The following is a 13,661-nucleotide window of genomic DNA, read 5'->3' on the forward strand; positions in this document are numbered from 1 at the left end:
AGATATGTTTTATTTAAAAGCTTAGCCCATAAGACAGTTGAGGTAGACACGGAGAGAGAGAGAGAGAGAGAGAGAGAGAGAGAGAGATTGATTTTCCCCCTTAGCTCACAAGAGAGAGAAGATTTTTTTTAAAACTACATTACGTTTGAGGACCGTAAAGAAGATATTAATTAGGGTAGTAATATCGAGTGTTACTCTTCTAAGACAAGGCTAAATGTATTAAACACACCCAATAAGCTAGCTACTCTCCTACATGACTTTTGACATCTTTTGTATTAAATGCACTCATATCTTTTTCTTAATTAGCGTCTTAGATGGATAGGCAACGTACACATGACCTTAGAAATTCTAAATCCCCTCCATTATCATGTAAGTAGTCTCATTTTTCTTCTTTGTAAGTCTAATCTTCCAATTTACTATCATAAGATGAGGTAGCGAACGCACCAAGGAGGATAACATTGTAAGTCTAATTTACTATCATAAGATGAGGTCGTGAACGCAGTCAAGCGTTGATTTAGAATACATATACCAACTTGATCTTTACAGGTAGAACCAACAACGACTGCCATTTTAAGCCAAAGGATGCGCACCGCAGCGTCAAAACACACACAGTTTAGCGGCAGATCTACAGGTGGACCGTGGAGGGCTGGAGGCCTACCTGGGGCTGGCAAAGTCGGAGGTAGAGGAGAAGACGATGAGCGCCAGCTGGTCGTAGGCCTTCTTGAGGAGGCCTTGGAGAAGGTCACCGGCGGGGTGGTCGAAGCGCCGGAAGGCCATGGGCTTCCTCCCGCCATGGCTGGCTGGCTATAATACTCAGGAAGCTGCTCGCTCGTTCATGTGGTTGGCACTCAGCAAAACAGAAAGGTAAGCGGCACCCTCTCTCTATGTATGTATGTATGTATGTTCTTCTTGAATGCACCCCTTGTGCTGCACACCAGCCATGGCTAATAAGCGAGAGCCCAAAAGCATGCCCTGCGCGCGTAGAGAGAGAGAGAGAAAGGAAAGATGGACTGTCACCTCTGCGTCAAGGAACAACCTCTTCACATGGGCCGATTTGACCGTTCAATATTTTATTCCAAAGACTCCCAAAATCAGGGCCTTTTCATACACAGGAGTGTGTGAAATGTGAACTTCCGGATTAGGGTGGTCACGGCTCAGATTCTTGTGTAAGACAAGACAACATGCACACTCAAAATATGTTCTTTTCTACTCGCCCCTTCCTTGTCTTCCTATGGACAATTTTTGATTTTTTAATTTTTTGGCAAATGGATCGCACCAACATTGTGACAAAAACTTGTGTTAAATTTTTGAGATTTGAAAGCCATACTTCATCAAGTCGAGTCATTTGCCAATTTTTGAGGCATTTACAATATGGCCCCGTTATCTATCTATGGCAATGGGTATCCTATTCACCAAAATTTAGTATAGATGTCCAATTCACCTATATTTAATATGGGTATCCTATTTATTAGCACCCATTTAATTGTGTGTGTGTGTGTGAGAGAGAGAGAGAGAGAGAGAGAGGCATGTCCTGAAAACCCTTATTTACGTCCTCAAGCGGAGAGATATATATTTCCTCCATAAACAAATCTTGAACATAGTAAATCACATCCAATAAGCCTAGAACTTCCTCCCATAAATCACATCCAACATCTAATAAACTTGATAATCTAAAGTAGAAGACACAGTTTTCTTTCTTCTAAAGAAATCAAATATTCTTATCTCGAGGAAAGTATTTTCGTGTGAGAACTAAAACTTAGTTAGCTTTGAATTGATAGTGTATGGGTTTATTGTTTGATAAATTGGATATTATGTGGTTGAAACCATAGACCAATATCGTGCATTTTTTTAAAGGCACTTTTGATAAGAATAGATGCTAGTTTATTTGTAGCATGATGTAACTCCTATAAGGAGGTTCTACACCTTTCTTGATAATAACGAAAAGGTATTCTCTTTTTGAGTAGTGCTCCTCGTGCAAGATGTTGTCCTTCAAGCTTTTTTTGTGTGTAGAATAAAGTAGGTTATGACTTAGATCTTAGATATTCTTTGTTCTTTTTTTCAACATTTATATTATCGTTAAGAGAAGCAGTACCGCATGGAATCTTAAGCACTCATTTTCTGCTAGACTAAAATTGATGAAAAACTAAGTCTATCTTTGATTTCTTGAATCCTATCACTAGTTATGTTACATGACGCTCTAACCTTTTAAGAGTGCAACATATATTCTTAAAAATCATAAACTTGATAGTGCTGATTTAAGATTCGGATTAAAAACTTGGCTTCATGAGAATGAACCACCAATGAGTCAAGATATTTGATTGTTTTTTAACATTATGAGATAGTTTATCTTGTTATATTCAATTCTACTTGCCTTTGAGATGCTTTCCACTATCTTATTATATTCAATTTTTAACTTTATGAGGTGGTTTCCACTATCCTATAATATTCAATTTTATTTGCATTTAAAAGTGATTTAGACATATGTGGCATAAATAAAGGGAGAAAGTCATATACATCTGCTGTGTGCAATTATTTCAAATTATTCATTCTTGTGCATGATAACGCATGGCTTTAAAGAAAGTATGATTACCCTTGTGTCTTAATCTTATAAAGAGGGCCACTACATTTGAAATTTCTTCCTTTATGGAATAATAGTACACATCACATGGTGCATCTCTACTAGTACTTTCTTTTTACTACTTAAAGACTTGCATTAAAAAAGACCCTAATTATTTACCACAATCATGTAGTAACAATGTAACATGCCTAGAAACAAGGGGGTGCTTGAGAACTTTCTCTTTAAAAACCCTCCTCCATACATGATATACATATCTTTATAATCTCTTACTAGCATACATACATCAATATACATGCTTCTACAAGTATACTAAGCCTTATCTTGAAACCCTCTCTTGTGCAAAAAGGCGTGAAACAAAACAAATCAAAAAAGGCATATTTTTGACCCATGTTTAGGGGTTGGTTAGTGTTGTATGATGAAAATTTAGTAAATAGGAAAGGAAAGTCATGTGGAAGGGGGGATATATAAGCTACGAAGGCCTACTTAAAACATCCTCTCTCCACACCAGGCATTTAGACACAAGAAAAGCTAAGGTGAAGGTGATGTATCTTCTAGCAATGATCATGCACCTCTTACTTTATTGTCTAGGATGTGCTAGGAACTATATTAAAGTGGTAAATAGCCACTTATGATGTGGTATTAAAGTCAACTCTACAAAGAACTAATCCATTCTACTTGCTTAAATGGGGTGTTTTGGTGGGCATGTTTCTCACACATATTTGAGGGCTTGTAGGACATGCATTATGGTCCTTATGTCCATGTTTAAGGAGGGCTATATAAGCATTCAAGGGTTTCTTCATACATTCAATCCCCCACACCCAATGTTTTGAGGTGGTGGAGGGGGGGAAAGGAAATGTTGGGTCTTTGTGAGTACCTCTAGCCCTCCCTAATAATATGGTCTTCAAGAAGCTACATTTGTGTTGCTTTAATGTATCAAATGAAGAGCTAAGATAAACTCTCTTGTTCTGATGATGGTTTCAACATTCCTCTAGACCCCCCACCTTCTCTTCTCCATTTCTCACAAGCCTTAGAACAACTAATAACTTTAAATAATCAATGTAAACTTACTTGTGATTGCCAAAAAGGAAGAAGGAGAAGAAGAAGAAAAGAGAGGTAATCACTCGCAACAACAACAAAAATCCCTACCCCGTTTACTAACTTCATCATTTACTATCTAGCCTCTCCATCCCTTCCAGATAAACATGACCATTTCACTTCCATGCAACAACCTAAGCATCATGAAAATAGCTTCTCAATTCTACATACAACACAGTCTTCTACTCGATCAGGATACAATTGATAATAGGAAGGGGTAAATGTTAACCCATTTTGGAGTTAGTAGGATTTTCCAATTTTATTTATATCAAATAACAAAGACAGAGAAACCAAAATAATTTATGATCAACCTATGAAGAAATGGTTTCCAAATATATAACTAATATGGGTGCCCAAAAGGGTATGACACAGTATTTATGGTCATTTCCACTCCAACAAGAGCATGTGGCAAGCTAGAATGGATTTCCATGAATGTAATTTATGCATGTAATATAGGATTAAGCTTTGTACAAGCAATAGGCCACTGGTGTGCCTTGGTCACCTAATCGACCACCAAAGTTTAAGTGTGTGGGAACCCTTATGGCCTTATATATAAGTCACTTTCTCTCATAATATAATATACTCCATTCTACCATGTAATCTTGCTCTTGTGCAAATACTCTCTCGAATCTTCTTCTCTAATGCATGTTAGTGACCTTGTATGAGTGTTGTGAAGTGAGAGGAGGGACAAGGATTGGTAGTCCCAATGCAATGGTGTGACAACACTCTCGCAGGAGAGATGGTGACTAAATGTTTTCCCCAAGGAGGTGTGGAGCTTAGAGAGCTTAAGGGTTACAAGCTCGGCCACTAGAAATATCCCCAAATATCTTGTGATTATGTTTACAGAACAGGTTGAAAGTGCACAATAACATTCTTAAAAATGTTATAGCTTATTCACAAACTCACTAGAATACTACCCTTCTAGAAAGTATGGAATGAACAACCATAGTAGGAGACTTACCTTGCTTTCAGCTCCAGATTCATAGCCTCTAATCTCCACCAATGTGGTGGTTGCTAAATCCAAGATCCTGTTCTGTTGCTAGATTTAAGATCCTGTTCTTTCCTCCTTGTTGTCAACTTCAAGAAGATACTTTACCTCTTTGCTAGGACTCACCTCTCTTACTCTCACTCACTATCACAATGATCAAGAGGCACGCATATGAAGAATCACACACTCTACTCTCAACCCTCTCTCTCTCTCTCTCTCTCTCTCAACAAGATATGAGAAAGTAGACATGTAGAACTCAATTGGCACAAAGGGGGATTGTGTTTGTTGATTTTGATAAATTCAGTTATATTGTATAAGTTACCCTTATTCACACTTTGGAGCCCAAACTTAACCCTAATCTACTAAGCATATTCGTTTGCTAGCTTCTCTCAGAATATATACAACTTTTGGAGTACTATTGACATAACACTTATTGGGCTACTTCTGTGTGTAGTAGGGAGTGCCTGACTAAATGGGATTAACAACCAAAACGTTATAGCTCATTCACAGAGTTACTAGAACTCTAGCCTTCTAGCAAATGTGGAATTAAGAACAACCATTGTGGGGGAATAACCTTGCTTTCGGCTCAAGATGTATATCTTCGAGGCTTCATGAGTGGTTTTTCGCTCCAAGCTCCTATGCTTTCCTCCTTGTTATCACCTCCAAGAAGATATACTACACCTCCTTTCAAAGGAATCACTTCTCTCACTCTCATACAATGAGAAAGAGGAACACATACCAAGAATCACATCCTCAACTCTCAACTCTCTCTCTCTCTCTCTCTCTATACAAGATAAGAGTAAGTAGACATCCATAACTTAATTGGCACAAAGGGGGAATGTGTTTTTTCATTATGAGAAATTTGCTTATATATAATTGGTCCTTATTCACACTTGGGCACCCAGACCTAACCCTAATATACTAAGCTTTGTCATTTGCTAGCTTTTCTCATAATATATACAACTTTTTAAGTGATGTTTACATAATATTTATGGGGCTACTCCCATGTGTGTTGTAGTAGGGAGTGCCTTTGTTAAGCCTCAAATGGGGTTAACATTCCCCTACCTAATGTATATTCTATCCTCAAAACATTTAAGGCCTAAAAGGCATATCTCATAGCTTGAATTTTTTATGATTGTTTCTTAACTACAGCTTGCACAGAGACCTCTTTTGAAGTATGTCAGTGGTGTCCAAAAAGATGTAGTTATCATTTCTTAAAAGGTGTAGTTATCAAAAAGATGTAGTTATCATTTCTTAAAAGGTGACATGCATGTAACCCAATAGGTAGCAAGAAGACGATGATAGTAATACAAAATTTCCTGCTCTTCAGGTCCCTTGTTCATATCAAAGCATACTACTTCTCAAACATTTATGTTGCCTTCTTTTTTGGATTTAACCAAACTACGATAAGCTTGAATAAATGGTAGCAGTCACATGCAATATCTATAGATAGATTCAACATTTGCCCCCATGTTTTGATCCATAATAATAGCCCTTTTTCGCTTTCTCTCTATGTTGTCAAATGTTTTAGGCTCAAAAAGTTGAAAGTTACAACAAACATGAGAATGCCTTTTTGTTATGTTGTAAAAGTGGCTGGGGTGAACTGCCTCTTGATTAGCATTTATAGCGAGTGCACCCACTATGTTAGAATCAACCATATGTAAATGCTGTCATACTCAAAAATGGTAAGGAATTATTACCTCCATTCTGGTTGAATTTTAAAATCTTTTTTACTTTGCATGGGCTTATTTGAATATCCACTACGTGTCCACTCATCAGTGCTCCTTCCAAATGTAATAATTGTAATCTAGCATTTATGTGATAAGGCAAATATTAAGCAAATCTTGTAATTGTGGCTTGGCCACCTTGGTGGAGATTGCCACATTTTCTCATCGATTACCCTCCCTTTCCATTAGCATTAACTTTCCCCATTCTAGCATGGTGATTGCTTTGATTGGATAGGGAGTATATGGTAGGTGGTGAGGAGTTGTACTATAAGACTCAAAATATTATTATATTGCTAGGTTGAACTGAGTCACCTATAAGAGCACCTTGAAGGACAACTTTGACCTTAGTAATGGGTTTCCAATTCCGATTAAGTCTTTATAATCTGTATTCAATAGCTACACTAAAACGTCATCAATAGGATAGTCAGCTAGCAACAAAATATATTGAGAATTTACCTCTCGTGTAGCTTGATGATGTAGAATTTGGGGCCGTTGTCTCCTCGAGGGCTAGTGTATCAGTGGGATAGTCATTTTATAGAGAAGAAGATTCTATATTAGTTTGTCCCTCATTGTTAATAGGCTCCTTATGAGATGGAAGGGGTTTAGAGGATAGAGGCCTACGTAGTGGATATGTATATAGATATGCACCTTTCCTCTCTTTATCATCATCACGCTTGGGGGGGGAGGGGGTTTAATAATATTTAGAAATGAACCAAGATCTAACTGTTCTTTATCCATTACAATAGTAGGATATTCAATATGTTTTAATGAAAAGTCATATACCACTAATATTAAAATTTGTTCTAGATGCTTATATATTTTTTGATAAATTTTTAAGATATTGTAAGGATGGTATAAAGTACTTTCATGAAGACTTGTATATGTATATGTATCATAGGCCTCAATCCACCCTTAGTTTTGAAACCAAGAAAAAGAGTTAGAAAGGGTTTCAAAATTAGCAAGGGTGGAGGAAAGGTGCATAAAAAGTTCTTAAATCTCTTATCATCCAAAATTATAGAGTTCATCAATACTCTATATGATGACCTAAGATTAAGAACTATAGGGTGCATTGCATATATATACATGGCCATATAGTTAGTAAGGTAGAGATCATTGTGAAAAATGGCCATGATTATAGTAGGTTTGGCATCCCTATTAGAGTTCTATTATATGAGGAAAAGGTAACCTGGTTACCTATTAGAGCTCTATTATATGAGGAAAAGGTAACCTGGTTACATCCTCACTAATGCTAATATCAAATTTTAAAGAGAGGGTTATAGTAGCAAAGAAAAAAGTAAAGGTTTTAGGAGGGTCTTGAGGAGCCACTGGCTGCCAAATGAATTGCCAGGCATGCCCATGACGTTCATTAATCATGTATTAGGTGTTACTAGATGTGGCTAAAGTTGTTGCATTGATTGTGAGCTAATCTATCATTTGCTCCTTTTTTGTAAGGAGCATTGTGATGGCTTCTTCTCTCATTGTCGCCCATGCCTCCAAAAGCTTGTCATATGTGGCTATAGTGTACCTCTTTTTCCAAATATGTTAATATCTATTCAAGTGTCTCCTCCTTGGTTTTTATTCTATCCTAGATTCTTGGAGAGAGGTGGTTATGTTTTCCACCACTTGCTATTGTTGGTGGCATTTCAGTTGTCATGTGAGTTGTTCTCTTTACTCTCCTTCATGTTGTGTATTGTGTTCTCTCATTGCCTATGCATGCTACCTATTTAGCTCCTCCCATACCTTCTCAAGAGAATAAATTCTTTATATTTTTACCTCTTCATCTTTGTGTAACACTAAGATCTTTTTTTTTTCTTCGCTAGCTTCTTGTTTGCCTCGAAGTCCCTTTGTAGCTGTTGTAACTTCTCTTGAAATTCATGGACCTTGCTTACCTCTTGTTGTAGTCTATGTTCAAATTTTTGTTTCTCATTTTGGAGCTCCTTCACATTCTCTTTAACTTGTGCCTATAGCCTTTGGGAGCCCTCTTCATGGGCCATAAGTTTCGCAACTTTTGTGTCGAGATCATCTTTCATGCCATTGATATGGCTCTTCATTTTTATCAAAGTAGTTTGATATACATGTTTTCTATTTTTGAGATCCTATTCCATTGCCCGTGTTTTTGTAACTAGGCTCAAGAAATTCTTATTTTTATTTCTAGATCTTCTTCCTCACAAGATTCTAGCCTCCTTTTGTGGAGTGTTTGATTGTGGGTAAGGATATAGCTTGTCAGCAGGTTAGACCTAGTTTCCCTTGCACTTGGCTTAACTGGGGTTGTTTTCATCGTTGCTCCCTCAATCTTATTCTTTGCATCCATAACCTAGCAAAACTTCCTTGGTATTGGCTTTGAGTTAGTCGGCCTCCCCTAGATTTTCCACGACATCCTTTTGTGTGGTTTCCAAGGGGAGTAGCACACCTGTGATATGGCTTAATAATTTTGTGAGGAGATAGGAATTTAACACCTTGTTTTGATTGCTTTTTTAGATAAGTATAAAGCTCTTTGTGGAGATAATAGGCCTAGTTATCCTTTGACAACTTCATATGGAATTTCTAAAGCTCGTGTAGCTCAATCCTATTATACATATCCACACCGACTTGATTTGCATGATCATGGATATGACCCTTATTTGACAATTGAGCTTCCTCATGGTGTTTTTCACCCCGCTATTATTGAAGACAATCTCCTTTAGCATGATACTAAGGGTAAGTACTTTTTTTCAATGCGATGAGTGTGGGTGTTCCTTTCTCATAGATAATCACCCTTTGTATGCTCCTATTTTATCATAATACTTGATGAGTTTGGCATAGATATATGCATTGATGACCTTTAGTAGATGTTCAAAATAATGATCTGGCTACTAGCTTGTAGTTTCTCTCTTACCTTAGGTGCTCCCAAGAAAAGTAGGCATTTGGGAAATTGTAATAGAAAGAGACTTTTCCTTTTGCTATTTTAACCTTCCTATTGATCCTCCCTATTGATGATGATGGTCCTAGACACATCTTATAGGTATGGCCTAAGGTGAGAAAAGTTTAGGCCCATGACACCTTTTTTTCTTTCTTCTTGGTGGGGTAGCACTTGACCTTGCCCAAGCCTCTTGGTCCAAAGATGCATAATCTAAATCTTTGGTTTTTATTTTTGTTGGAGGATCCTTATGGTCTACACACTCTTCTTTCTTTTCTTTTCCTTTTTAAAGGCAAGTTATTGCTACGTGAAGCTTTCTACAGTTTGGTTTTTTTACAGCCATAAATATCCACATATATTTATGCCAAATGGTTGGTAGCTATTAAAAGAAAAATATTATTAGGATGATTCAATGATAGATGTATGGCATATATTAAGCACTTTTGAGTACTAAAGATGAATGAGTTATCTTTGAGAATATTTAATTAGTGGATATTATGTCATTTAAGCATAATTTTTCTAGCATGAAAAACTAGATTGGTTTTTTCATAAATGTGAATATTTAGAGATATTCATACCATAAAGTTTTCATCTCCTTACATAGGTAATGCATGAGAGTTGAAATGAAATCTTAATGAAATGATGCAGTTAATAATAGTAAGGGTATGAAAAACTAGATTGATCTTTTTATGCATGAATTTGAGGAGAAAATCATGGTTTAACACTAGTTTGGTAGCTCAACAGGACATAAATATGTCTGTTCAATGGTTTACCAAAAAATTCATATCTTGTGAATAGGAGCGGTATTTTAGCATTTCTCTTCTAAGACACGAATTCATGAATGTGGCAAACTTTATAAAACTATTAAAATGATAAAAACAACATTAAATATAATTGAAAAACCACCATAAGTAGTGGTATATCCAACACTATAATCCGAATAATTTTTTACAAGGTAGGTTCTTACATGCAAGAAAAAAAATGATCTAGACTCATTTATAAATATCTCCTAAACCTTACATAGTCTTTAAGAGATGAGAGCTAGGTTTTTCATGACAAAAAAATGTATTGCATTAATAATTAATTCAATTCAATTTAATTCTTAGAATCTCTTTTTATTTGTTGAGTCTTTAACCACCAAAATATGACAATAGTGTGATCTTAAATGGTGATTTACGTTAGTTATAATAATAAATCAATGTATCCACTAAAGTAATTTGTGAAGAATACATATCTAAATATTTGAATTTAGTTAGAACACTACAATAGAAAGAGGGGATAGCGGCACGTATAGTGTGGCTTTTATAAAGTGAACTGGAAAAGTGTCGAGGTGTAAGCGTTGTTGTAAACGTTGCCTATAAGCGTCGCTATAATCATCACTGAGCGACGCTAAAATAAAGAAATATTTTGGACAGACTAGGATATTATCCCCAATTTTTCCCATTTTGTGTATGAAACCTATTATGTATATAACGAGTGTATAACATACATATCTATTAGAGGACTTAAAAAACATATCTGTTATGTGTATAGTCTATGTATACATAGAGCTTTATGTATAAACTTATGCATTGATATTTAATGCATAAAGCTTAAACGCATTGAGCTTTAATGCATAAGCTTGGGAACGTATAAATCCTTATACATAAGCTTTATGTTTTATGCGCATGAATTAGCTCTATGCTTTATGCATAAGCTTAGGCATGCATAAAATGTTTACATAAAGCTTAGGCATAAGCCTTATGCACTAAGATAGGGCATAGAGCCTTAATGCATAAGTATCATACAATATCGAGCCTCATGCAAAGATCCTTAATGCATAAGTGTTAGAACATGAAGTCAAGTTGAGCTAGTTTGTGAGTTCTAGTCTAGTGTGTGCTATGGATGCCACATGTCACATTGGGATTTATCCCATAAGCATAGTGGTACTATTATGTGTTTGTGTGTGTGCTCTATAGGAGAGTTGTACTTGTCCTTGTCACATAATGGAGTCTACATCAAGCTTTCATATCATGTGAGTACTTTGGTTATCAATGCTTTGCACTTGTGTCTTCATTTGAGTCTTTCCATTCCTTGCCATGTGCCTTCATGTGGTATCAGAGCGCAGGTTACTAGCCTGCTTTTTCCCTTCCTCCTTGCTCTTCCAAGGGATTGAGGTGAGGGAGGCCAAGAAAGAGAAGCCTCTCTCTCTCTTTCTCCTTGGAAGGATGCCCTTCCCCTAATCATTGGTCATCGACTGGTTGCTGCCCCCACAAGTCATTGCTCTTCATTAACAACAAGGAGCTGCCCACAAGCTCCTCATGATTCCACCCACCATTCTCTGCTAAATTTGCCCGCCCCATTTCCCTCTTTATTTGCCCGCCATTTTTTGCTTCAATCCTGCCCATTTCCTATGTGACATTCCTATCAGTGTGGCCTGCATCTTCAGCTCTCCTACTGCGCGACATTCCCATCCTGTTCATGGCATGAAAAAGCTTGGGCAAATAAAGTATCATTTCATGCTGATTTTGAGCATGGTTTCCTGAGCAAACATCATGCCATTTCATGCTAGTTCTGATCATGGCCACCTTTAACATTGACGCCCTATTCCTCTGAGTCTTTTCTACCTCCACTATTCGTGTTTTTTTGCTTGTGCACACTGAGATGCTGCCCGACAAACTGAAGTAACTAATCCAACTCAGTTCAACACTTATTCTCTGTCTGCTATTCTTGCATTTACTTCCAGCCATGGAGCCTTCGAAATCAAGTGTCATTATTGAGAAGTTCTCTGGTAAGAATTTTCCTACATGGCAAACCAAGTTGCGTCTTCTACTTATGAAAGAAGGAGTGGGGGAAGTTGTTAATGGAAAAGACAAGAACCCAGCATCCGATGACAAGCGTATTCTACAATGGGAGTCTCTTAGTGACAAAGCTCTTGCTCTCATTGGTTTGGGTTTGGGTGATCAAGTTATTCATCATTTGGATTTTGATGACACTGCACATGAAATGTGGGACACGTCGGAACGCTTATTTGGCAAAAAAATCATCAACTTCAAAGTGTTTCTCATACAGGAATTCTTCAAGCTTAATATGAAGCATGAAGACACTCCAATGAACATATGAATCACATGGAATCTCTCATCACACAACTTGCTACTTTGAAGGCCCCTGTAGGGGAAGATGATTAGGTTGTTGTCCTCCTCTCGAGAGTTGAGGAGATTCCTAAGTTTCGTGATATCATACCTGCCCTTCGTGTCTCACGGGACATGTCCTATGGTGATATGGTTGCCATGCTTCTTGATCATGAATAGAGGTATACATATACTCCTCACACCAATGCACTATTCTCTAAAGGTAAAGGTAAATTCAAACCTCTCAATCACAGTGGGAAGCTTGGTCACACCGAGGATCAATGTTTCAAGAAGCTTGCCAAGCAACAAAACAAGGAACATGCCAATTTGGTTGGGGCTGCAGCCTGCAACTAGTGAAGACAAAGAATATGACACCTCTACTCCGACCCATGCTCTCACTACTAACATCCAAGATCTCTCTCTCCATCCAGAGGTCTATGAACCTGATGATCGTAAATATTATTTCTGATTTCTTCTATGTGTGCTTGGGTACTCTTCCTTCTTGGGTAGTCGCTCAAAAATGTTTGTAATAATGATCATGTCTTATGTCCTTGAGTCAATAAAGGTACTCAGCCTTGGATTGTCCTCCTAAAATGATGTAATCTTTTTCTATTTTTTTGTGTGTGAATCCTTGCCATTCTGTTCTGGAGTCAGGAGGGGGATGTGGGGAACTTTCTATTGGCTTTGATGGGTCTATTTATCAGGCTTGGTTGAGTTCCAGGATGTTGGTGTATTCCCTAGACCTATGAACGGGTCATGTAGCCATGCGATGATATGAGTCTCTGAGTTACATGGGGTGCATAGACTAGCAGTCCATCATTGTCATGCTCTATTCTTGGTTCCATTCCAGTAGTCCCTCACCTTTTCTTCATGGGGGGGTGTTAGAACATGAAGTCAAGTTGATCTATTTTGTGAGTTCTAGTCTAGTGTGTGCTATGGATGCCACGTGTCACATTGAGTCTACATCAAGCTTTCATATCATGTGAGTACTTTGGTTATCATTACTTTGCACTTGTGTCTTCATTTGAGTCTTTCCATTCCTTGCCATGTGCCTTCAATAAGCCTCATGTATAGAACCTTAATGAATAAGGCTCATGCATGCATAAGGACTTATGCATGCATAGAGCCTTCTTGGAGAAGAAACCCTAAAATTAGCCACAAAAATCAAAGTTTTTAGCTATGAATTAAGTTTTATGCATAAGGTCATGAATAAAGCTTAATGAAGCTTATGCATAAGACTTATGAATAGAGCCTTATGCATTAATCC

At 37.3% G+C, this 13,661-nt stretch overlaps 1 protein-coding gene across 19 annotated transcripts in view; it reads right to left on the reverse strand.

Annotated features, from left to right (window-relative positions):
- LOC147636790 (uncharacterized) overlaps nucleotides 1-1,144 on the reverse strand; it is an 89,594-nt gene extending 88,450 nt beyond the window's left edge. For 7 of the 19 annotated variants that reach the window (XR_015266241.1, XR_015266240.1, XR_015266238.1 and 4 more), the window contains exon 1: nucleotides 659-1,049. Coding sequence is in view for 6 of the 19 variants with exons in the window: in XM_086800334.1 (XP_086656460.1) it covers nucleotides 659-777 (119 nt within the window). In the remaining 13 variants the exon portion in view is untranslated. Of the gene's footprint in view, nucleotides 1-658 lie in introns of all 19 variants that reach the window. The other 12 variants (XR_015266235.1, XR_015266231.1, XR_015266234.1 and 9 more) reach the window with 6 other exon arrangements.
- Nucleotides 1,145-13,661: the final 12,517 nt, after the last annotated feature.

The sequence above is a fragment of the Cibotium barometz genome, chromosome 7 (assembly GCF_041138505.1).
Source record: "Cibotium barometz isolate CiBa-2024 chromosome 7, ASM4113850v1, whole genome shotgun sequence".
Lineage (NCBI taxonomy): Eukaryota > Viridiplantae > Streptophyta > Polypodiopsida > Cyatheales > Cibotiaceae > Cibotium > Cibotium barometz.